The following is a 10,449-nucleotide window of genomic DNA, read 5'->3' as shown; positions in this document are numbered from 1 at the left end:
GTGTTTTGTATTTATTGTGTTTTAATTACGTTTATAACATGCAGTTAGATATTTAGTATTGTAAAATGATCTAAGTTGATATCGTCTGCGTTATTAAAGACCTGAAGTGTTGTAGCCCCACAATCACACTATATTATCTTAGGTTTTCCATTTTATAGAGGCTACAGTTGTATTTTCACAAGCAATAGCTTCTCCAAAGTAAAGCTATATACTAATAGGACTATTAACCAGACCACTACCATAGTCATCTTAGATGATTTCTAATGTAGTACATATTATACCACATATTAGATTAATGTCCATTTTGAGAACTTTTTCTATCAGATCATTCTAAAATTAGAAATAATTTGATGGAAGAAGCATTATAAAACTCCAGTGATTAGATTTTAAGGGGAGGTAACTGGTCAATAAAAGTCGCTTCAACTCTATTTCAATATTTACATCCTGGGAAATAATTATAAAAAATAATAACATCTTAAAAGTTTACTGAAATCAGAGGGGAAAACGAAGATAAGTAGAACAAGTATGTATATTGTGCATGTAATCTTTTACAATTAATCAAATGTGTTAAAATGAAATACAGTTTGTTAAAACAACAGGCTGATTACATTTGTTTCATTTAAATTTAACTGGTCAGTATTGAAAATATAAAAAATAACTTTTATGTTGCACTGCAGTCGGGGATACAATAAACCAGTAGCAGGAGATTTTTAAAGCACGTTTAAATTTGAATATCATGGGACAAACCGTTGTTTCCTCCAGCCAGAAACTTCACATTCATGCTTAATTAGTACTGGTTGGTTTCAGGTGTTTCAATAAGCTAACAGCTTCCAAAACAATTGAACTTAAATAAATGTGTATAAACTAAATAAACATGCATAAGATCAATTCTTATTTCCTCCGCATTTATTTTATTTAATCTACCCATTATTTCTTTTGTAGCTGCATACCTCCAGATGAGCCAAATTATTTCAAGAAAATCAAACTTTTGGAAAACGCACTAAGATTTTAAGAAAAGTAAATACATGTGTAGATTCAAAATTCAAGTAATAGTTTATATCTTTTGTGCGATTATTGATTAATTTTGCAGTATTGATCACCATATTTCTACTGCGTTAGTAACCGGAAATTTTTCGACCCATTTTTTGTAATTCACGTGGATTGTAATTGCCGTTAGCAATATTTTAATTACTTTCTTTGTTCACTTAACAATATTTTACTTTTAAACACATTTTCAAAATTGTGAAAATTAGGATAAATCTGACGGCATGCTGCTTCCATTTATTTCTAATGTCCTTTAGGGAACATTACTCGTATTTACTCCGCTGAATGAAAATTTCCAATTACCTCCCTTGCGTGACTCCGGTGTATCCAATATAAACAATTGTATTCTGCTGAACAGTAGTAACATCTAGGGACATGTTTGGAATATTGGAAAATATCTCGGTGTCTGTTTACAATCAATGCTGTATTTCGTGTTTCAGTAAATTCACAGATAAGGACATACTTTTAAAAAATGGAAATGTGAATAAAAATTAAAATTAATGGCAAAATTCCTTGGTTTTGGTGAGTGATATTTGAGGATGGGCGGAGTCTGCAGTGCCCGAAGGATTCCTAGAAAAGTTCTTTTAACTGGACCAAGGGGATCAGGTGAACATACATTATTAATTATTCGACTACTTTCCGTTAAATGCACATACCGCATTCATAACGTGCTTAAACATGCGTGGTATATTGAATAACAAGTCAGTCTGATATAGACATGTAAATTGTATATACTGTATAGATAAACTTGTCAAATTGAAACCAAGATAAGAATGATAGTTCAGACTATTTGACAAACGATATACCGCAGCCCCAGAAAAATAAATTCTCAATTAATCGTATGATGACCCCAGCAGACGAACACATATAGAGCGGGAATTCTGTCTCAAGTTTTTTATTCTGATCAATAGATCTAGTGTAATGATAAAGTCACTCGTATTGTTTTAAACGACAAGCTACTGAAACACTGTACATAATTCCTTCAATTGGTTTTATCAGAGAAGTAGCTATAAAGTGATGTCAGACACCAACTAATTTGAAATGGACATTTTTTCTCTGCGTACGAAGTTTCTAAGTACAAGTGCATTTATTTCTAAAGCTATGTATTTAAGAAACATTTCTCTAGATTTATACTGTGAAAGTTTAAGATAAAATGTTCTAGCTAGTATTTTAACAATATTCGCTTGTGTACAAATAGAGACTTAAAAGCTTTTCTGTGACAGTATCAACAGAAGTTATTTAAATAAATTCTGAAATTACTCTTTCTCTGCTAGTAACGTCGTGTACAAACGCTTACTGTCAAAATACTCAAGTTGGAGATGAATATATTGCTGTTAAATGAATTCATTCAGTCATGTTTTACATGACTTTCGCACGACAACCAAGAGCAAAGTTGTGTCAATTAGATTTTGACTACATTTACTGACACATAATTTCACTCATCTGGATATGGGCAGCTTTAAACGTAATTTACTACATGTATATATATTTAAGCAGTTAGTGTTTCGCAATAAATAATTGCTTTTCTATATACATGTATCGTATATTACTTTCAGCTATTTCGACAGATTTGCTGCTATATTAATTTGAAAAGATTTTGTTATATTTGACATTAAAGCAGCACACCTTCAGAAGATATCAGAAAATCAAGACTACACTTGTACTATTATTTTAAGTGTTCTCTTCAAATAAATAAAATAGTTAAAAGAAATCAAAATCTCTTCAAGACGTGCATATTTTGACATTTTTGACAATCCGCTTTATGACTTGATATACCTTCTTTAATAAATTTTATCCGAGTTACTTTTAGTATTAAACGTAAAGGGGAAACGAATTAACTGCTTTAGCTTAGACATTTGTCGTTATTGATGGTAATTTAAAGTTATAGATAACACAGGGTGAGAAAAATGTGCAGCCTGACCGGGACTCGAACCCGGGACCCTCGGAATACCGTTCCGCGGCTCTACCGACTGAGCTATCCGGCCGCTTACACATTTTCTCCCCTAAACAGTGAACAGTTCTGAACCGTGACATACTTCACCACAATATTGAAATTCGTGCTACAGAGCAATGCTAATTGAACTCTGAGCTAGAGGCAGTCACAGTCCCCCGTTGGGCGCCAAATGTCACAGGGTGAGAACAATGTGCAGCCTGACCGGGACTCGAACCCGGGACCCTCGGAATACCGTTCCGCGGCTCTACCGACTGAGCTATCCGGCCGCTTACACATTTTCTCCTCTAAATAGTGAACAGTTCTGAACCGTGACATAGATGATTTAAAACATCATAGTGACCAGTGCATGTAGGTTTATTTAAAATTAAGATTTAAACTACAAAATACATTTGTATTAAATTGCTAAATTGTACATTTACAACATTTACATTTTCCACCAAAGGAAGACTGGATTAGAAAACAAGTGTAAACATGGTAAATACTGGTAATTATTAATACTTAAGAAAACTAATGTTGAAATTTGAGAGCTACACTAGCCTACCATTAACTTCTTGAAATACTTCTATAAAATATAAATAAATACCCACCCCACTGTTTTGGCACGTGAATATTATATATCGCCATCTGCATTAGTCGGAGGCCTGTGATGCAGTGGCAACACACGTTTGGGTTTTTTTTTATGCGTTTATTTAAGGTCGCCGCCGGAAAGCCCATATGGGCGACCGTACACTCAAGTCGGGCCATCCTAGAGCGTCCGCCGAGATTTTTCGTCGATTTTTTTCCAGCTTTATTGGTGGAGGAAGACCCCAGGTGCCCCTCCGGGCATTATTTTAGGCACGAGCAAACCTGGGTAGAACCACCGACCTTCCGTAAGCCAGCTGGATGGCTTCCTCACATGAAAGATTTCGACCCGAGTGAGGATCGAACCTACAGCGGTGAGGGACCTGTGATCTCAAGTCAGCGACCTTAACCACTCGGCCACGGAGGCCCCCGACACGTTTGGGAAGTTTGGAGTCAAGCTATATAAAAACGTTTTTGTTGTTGTTGTTGTTGTCTTTAATTATTTTTGTTGTTTGTGTTTGTCTTTTTAAGTGATATGAACATTTGTTCTCAAAAATGTATCAAGATATGCAAAGGTAACAGAATGGTTGTGTTTAAATAGCAAATCAAAACAAAAGAACAGAAATAATATGTTGTTTGCATATGATATTTTAATGCAAGTTAGAAACTCTGGCCAAGCAAAATTCCATATTCATCAGATTCAAACTCTTATAGCTAAAAGTCGAGATGGTAAATGTGTTTTATATTTTTACAACTTGTTTCTACTTGTTTATTTAGTTAAAGCCGTATATCAGATTCCCTACACATGGATTGCTGGAACAGATTTGCCATTCATGATTCTGTCGGTCGCAAACACCACTATATTTTTAAGATTTTATATACCATATAGTAAACCAAATAAAATACAGCTTCATTTTGATGCTGTGCATAAAATATGTCTTGTTAAACGTTTGTAACGCACTTTCTTTCAGGGAAGACAACTCTATTATATTTTTGGTGTCGGAATATGATTACAGACACGTTACCTACAGAAAGTTTTAATGTAGAAACAGTAACACGACCTAGGATAGGTCCTCTACTCATCTGGGACGTCACAGATACATCACGCAGACGACAATTCTTCCACGGAACAGAAGGTCAATATAAAAATTTATACAAAGAAATATTTGCATGTCTGCAATATTGAATAGGCAATTTAAAAGTTCGAAGATGTAAGAATATTTGTGCCTGGCAAATCATACAATAAGAAAAATCATTATTAATCTTGCAAAATGCTAGGAAGACTTTAACAAACACATGATCGCGTGCACCATTCTGTTCAGGTGATACATGTATTAATCTGTTCTTACAGTGAAATAGTACTAAGGTAGAACATTCTGCAACGTGACAATCGATTGTCAACGTATATATATGTTTAACCGCCTATTAACATTTTTATTAACGAGAAAATTTTGCTAATTTGGTTATCAATTTACAGTTATAACATTAACATTTCTATTTGATATATTAAGATCCAAAAGAAAGCTTGTTACATTCCTCAGTCTCTTCGCATCGGAAATTTTTTATACTGTTACCACCCCGAGAAAATTCTCATTTAGATTCTACCACTTATCAATGAATCTAGTGATTCCATAATAATTAGGCAATATGCGAAGAATCTCAATTTAAACTTCCTGCAATTTCTTCGATATATCGTAATTTTGTCAACACCTAGACGATATATAAATGGTGGCTATTCACTCATTAGGTGTCCACTAGAGACGCTACGTGTATCTATATAATGGTCATTGTTTATCATGTAACACTATATGTTACATAAAGCTTTTAAATTTTACAAGAAGACTAAATTGTTGCAGGAAAAAAACTGCTGATTATTGATACAATGATCTTTTGGGTTACTTACCTATCATTTCATTCTTTCATTTCAAAAATGACCTAAAGTTGTATATTTCATTTTGTTTGGGGCTTTCCAACGAAGAACTCTTATCATCTATCTGTACATTAATTATCTTAAGTATGAGAGGTTTGTCGAGTACAACCAGAGGTCTTTTGAAAGCTAGCTAGAGTCTTCCGTGGTCTTGGACTTTAAAATTATTATATATCGTCTATTTTGGTCCAGAGCGTGTCATAAAGGTATCGATGGTAGAATCGAAAACATATGGACAATTTGCAAATTGAAGTTTTCCAAGACACATTTTAGCAACCCCGTAGCGATCTTACTCAGCAATATTGCCGGATCGAAACCTTTTCCGGACCTGGCGGTGAAAACGAGTCATTGCAATTGTTATACTGGGTCTAGAAGGGCCTGGATAATCAAGAATCGTCTTCAGCTGCTCTCTTCTCTGCCATACTTCTGACGGTTGTACCATACAGCTGATACCTTGTCCAGGCTTTACCGGTGTCAATGGTGTGATATACACCATGCGCTATAGCTACCTCATTCTGTGCTCACCTACTCCTTAAATCACTACAGCCCTCCACATATCTGCTACATTCAAATGCCGTCTTATCAGAGTCTCGCCTTTTAATGACCATAATTTTGTTATTTACCGGTGTATACGGACAATAACGTGTCTCTGCTTCAAGTACTCCGTGGCAAGACCTTTCTGATATAACATCATGCATTTAGCTTTATTTAGCTTTGGTACCAACTCAAAACTTTGCTGTATCAAACTATGCAAAATAGATAATTACATTAAAAAAAGAACTTTTCATAATATAGTGAGAAACATTTGGTGCTCAGCAAACGATGAGTAATATCATTACCGGTATATAGCAAAATAGGAAGGTTAGAATAGCTGATGACAACATTTATGCATTATATGATTTGTATATAATCGTTTTGTCTCCAATTAATGTCACATAATTATAATTTGTTTAACAAATAAGAAACAATCTATATTGCAGCAATTGTGTATGTATTTGAAGGAGGTAATGAAGCAGAGATGAACACGGTCAAGAGTGATCTGACCAAACTTCTCAGTGACAGAGATTTACACAATTTACCTCTTCTTCTTGTAGTCAGCAAGCAGGATCTCAATGGTACTATATTTTCTTTCTACTTATACCTCTGATGTCAATGGTACTACATGTATTTTGTTTCTACTTAGGCAGGTTAAGAATGTATCAATGGCGCTATAAATACTTTTTTTTACTTTAGCGGTTATATTGTCTTTGTACAGTGGATGACAATGAAATTAATTTTCTTCTTATGATCATGGAAGCTAAAAAGTACAATATTGTCCTCATGCTACAATTTTATGCATGTTTGAGCTTGTATACCAAACATAAATGTCATATTCTACAACTGTTACTACTGAAACAAGACATGCTTTGTTTTATTTCTTTGCTTCAGACATGTCACCGAAGAAAGCAGAAACTATTCTGAGCATATTAAATCTAACCGACCACAGGCATTATGCGTGCGTACGAACAAGGAAAGATGATCCTGAGACTTACAAGCAAGCGTTCAGACATCTTGGTGAAATAATACACCTTGATTCAGCTCTCTGAAAGTGAAAGCCTTTTATAGTATACAATATCGGTCAGTCACGCGTTCGGTATTTTGATCCACAAAAACGTGGTTAGTTATTATCAACAACACAGAGAAAAACGTTATAAAGAGCGAAATATGGGAATAACATTCCATCACTAAGGGCAGAATGTATATTTTTCGAATGACTTAAGTTATACAAGTATTGAAAGACAATATCAAGGAGAGTGTTTATATGGGATAATCTTTACACTTTATAAAAAAGTATGTGTGTAGGTAAAATGCCATATTAACGGTAGAGGAAGTGCTCTGTCATTTTTCACGCAATCAATCACTACATATGTCTTTGGAAAAAATAAGTTATTTATTTTAAAGTATGGGATTAGCATGACTTCTGTATCTGTCGCTCAAACTGTGTTTTACTGTTACATGTTCAGGAAAATATATATTTTGTAACTTCGTAAGTTAGAGTTTTTACTGCTCGGTGTAAAAATCACTTTTACATGACGAGTAAGTCTGAATTCAGCTGTTAGTTAAGTCACGGATTTACATTACAATGTGATGTAAATCCGTGGTTAAGTCATTTTCTGTATGCCCTTTTGGCATTATCTTTTTGATTTTATGTAACTTTGCTTTGACTGTAAAAAACAAACGTATGTGCTTTTAATGGTGCTATTTTATTACCCCTCTAATGGTGTAGCTTATAAAATTCAAATATGTCATGTATTTAATTTGTTCAGACAGCATAATTCATCTTAACATGCGATTAATTCACTTTTAAGGTTTTTTTTGTAAACAGTTATTGTACGGAGGTAGATATTGATATAATGTGTTTGGAATAAGCAGTCATCGTAGAAGATTAGTTTACTTATTGTATTTGTTTTATAATAAATTCATGTATATGATACTGTTTACAATAATATTATAAGTATCGGACAAGCAGCATTATACATGTATTTATAATGTTTTGTTATTATATGTTGAAATTTATTTATTGATATACCACCATACATGAAGTGTAAATATCTACCGATCTTTCAAATGCTTTTTAGTACGTACTTTTTGGTTTGCCATAATATATGTACATGTACTTTGTTAAATTTCTTAAATAAAATGTGAAAACATGATTTTTTTCTTGATGAAATAACATTACAACATGACACTATCACATACTATCATATGTTTCAATATTTTGTTGATTCAGTCGGAATAGTTATATTTATGGAGATGTCCACAAGATGTTCGTTTTATTATTTTTCAAAGATGAATTGAAAGTGACAAAAATACATTTTCTTTCGTTGGCAGAATACACAGTCTTTGCCCGGGAGTTTCGCCAACAATTCTGCCAGTTTTAATTCTTAATGGTAATAAGAATGTTACATTATTATATAGCTACGTGCTTTGTTCAGGAGTGAAACGTTAAGTAAAAAAGAACCTACATATGAACGGAAATCTGTATAAGGTTCAGCGATGATGTGCCTGTATAGCTATGCATTTGCCATGAATTCCAGTGTTTTAACACAACGGTTAGAAATGTTTAACGACCAATAAATACAGGCTAGAATACATACTGTAAGAAAAATTGTCCTAAAACGACTTGAACCTCACGTGAAAGTTCAATATTATATACATGTACAGAAGTGTTGAATAAGTAGGTACCTACACTGTATATAGAATGGTCATGTATATATGATATACATTTCTGATTTAAATAACAAGTGTTCTACTACTGATGTCGACATAATTGATAAAACTGTTAGCTGGAAAAATCTCGAACACATTGGTCTAAATGGTTACATATTTCGTGCTCTCAAATCTTAATATAACAATGTCAAATGTGGGGTACGTGTAAATGAGCATTTGACGTTAAAATCGGCTTAAAACCGGAGTGTTTGATCATCCCGCAATTCAATATGTACATAAACGATTGAAGTAGCACATTAGAACCTATCATAATTATGTCGGACATGCTTTCACTATGTTAAAGAAATAAAATAAAAAGAAGTACATGTAGAATATGTACTATATAATGAGACCAGACCAGAACTCATATCACCCATAACAAATAGCTGGAAAGGATTTTCTGATTATAATGTTTCTGAAATGTTCGTATATCACCGAAGAATATTGTAGATACATGTCACAAAATACTGCAATAATGTTTAGCCGCAAGAAGAAAAAAATATTTTACTCATACTTTCATAGAAGATATTTACGGAAGCGTCCTGGTGCCAATTCATAATGTTCTATAAAAAAATAAACTCCTACGTAGGAGATAAAAAAGCCTAATTAGGAGTTTGTAACTCCTACGTAGGACTTTTAAACTCCTACGTAGGACTTTGTAAGTCCTACGTAGGACTTTATAACTCCTACGTAGGACTTTATAAGTCCTACGTAGGACTTTGTAACTCCTACGTAGGACTTTATAAAAAAAGCCTAATTAGGAGTTTATAACTCCTACGTAGGACTTTATAAGTCCTACGTAGGACTTTGTAACTCCTACGTACGACTTTATAACTCCTACGTAGGAGATAAAAAAGCCTAATTAGGAGTTTGTAACTCCTACGTAGGACTTTTAAACTCCTACGTAGGACTGTGTAAGTCCTACGTAGGACTTTATAACTCCTACGTAGGACTTTATGACTTTATGAGAAATGCATACAGAATGCTTTGCAAATCTCAACATTCCGGACCGGTATATCGGCGAAGGAACAAGACACTCTCCCCCCCCCCCCCCTCAAATCTTAAATATAGAGGACATTTCACCTTTGGTTCATACAAAATTTATTTAAGTTTGATTGTGTAGGAAGCTATAAGCTTATAGACACACTTTCGAATCCGTTCCTGGAACCAACCAGTACGTACTTAGCAATGAGTGTAAAGTTTCTTGCTCAAGGAAACAACGGCCTGCGCCTAACGGGGTTTGAACCCATGCGGCTAGCGATCATTAGGCTACTAGTCACACAGCCATGCCGAAACACTTCACCTTTTGATAAAGTGTCTCAGGTTTCTAGAGTGTACAGTGTCTTAGGATGAGGTGTCTGTAAGCATTGGCGATGTATCCCGAAAAATTGCTTTACAGCTATTCGAAAAAAAACTTACTCGACATCAAGCATATATATCAAAATTTTAAAAGGCTTTAATGATTACGATTTCAATACGAACTAGCTGAACAAAACGAGCAATTTATCCATATTCGGCCGTTTCAAATGATTAAATCCTAATAGGGGGCAGGGGGGTAGTGAAGTGTCTTGTTCCTGCTCCGTAAAGTTTAAGAAGATAACGGTTTGCGGAGCATTATGCATGCATATGTTTAATAATGAATAACACTGTATATCCTACTTTGAACAAAGTTTAACCCATACATTTTGTGTACATGTGTATAATAAATATAACT

General features: G+C 34.1%; 1 protein-coding gene across 1 annotated transcript; it reads left to right on the top strand.

Moving 5' to 3' along the window:
* Nucleotides 1–1,361: 1,361 nt before the first annotated feature.
* Nucleotides 1,362–8,179, top strand: LOC132718622 (ADP-ribosylation factor-like protein 11). Its single transcript, XM_060702346.1, has 4 exons — nucleotides 1,362–1,650; nucleotides 4,531–4,695; nucleotides 6,467–6,601; nucleotides 6,915–8,179. Exons 1-4 carry the CDS (start codon nucleotides 1,584–1,586, stop codon nucleotides 7,070–7,072), a joined length of 525 nt encoding a protein of 174 aa, XP_060558329.1. The 5' UTR covers nucleotides 1,362–1,583; the 3' UTR covers nucleotides 7,073–8,179.
* Nucleotides 8,180–10,449: the final 2,270 nt, after the last annotated feature.

This window comes from Ruditapes philippinarum, unplaced genomic scaffold (genome assembly GCF_026571515.1).
Source record: "Ruditapes philippinarum isolate M1 unplaced genomic scaffold, ASM2657151v2 ctg856_1_1_1_1, whole genome shotgun sequence".
Lineage (NCBI taxonomy): Eukaryota > Metazoa > Mollusca > Bivalvia > Venerida > Veneridae > Ruditapes > Ruditapes philippinarum.
This window is presented reverse-complemented; position numbering and strand designations above follow the sequence as displayed.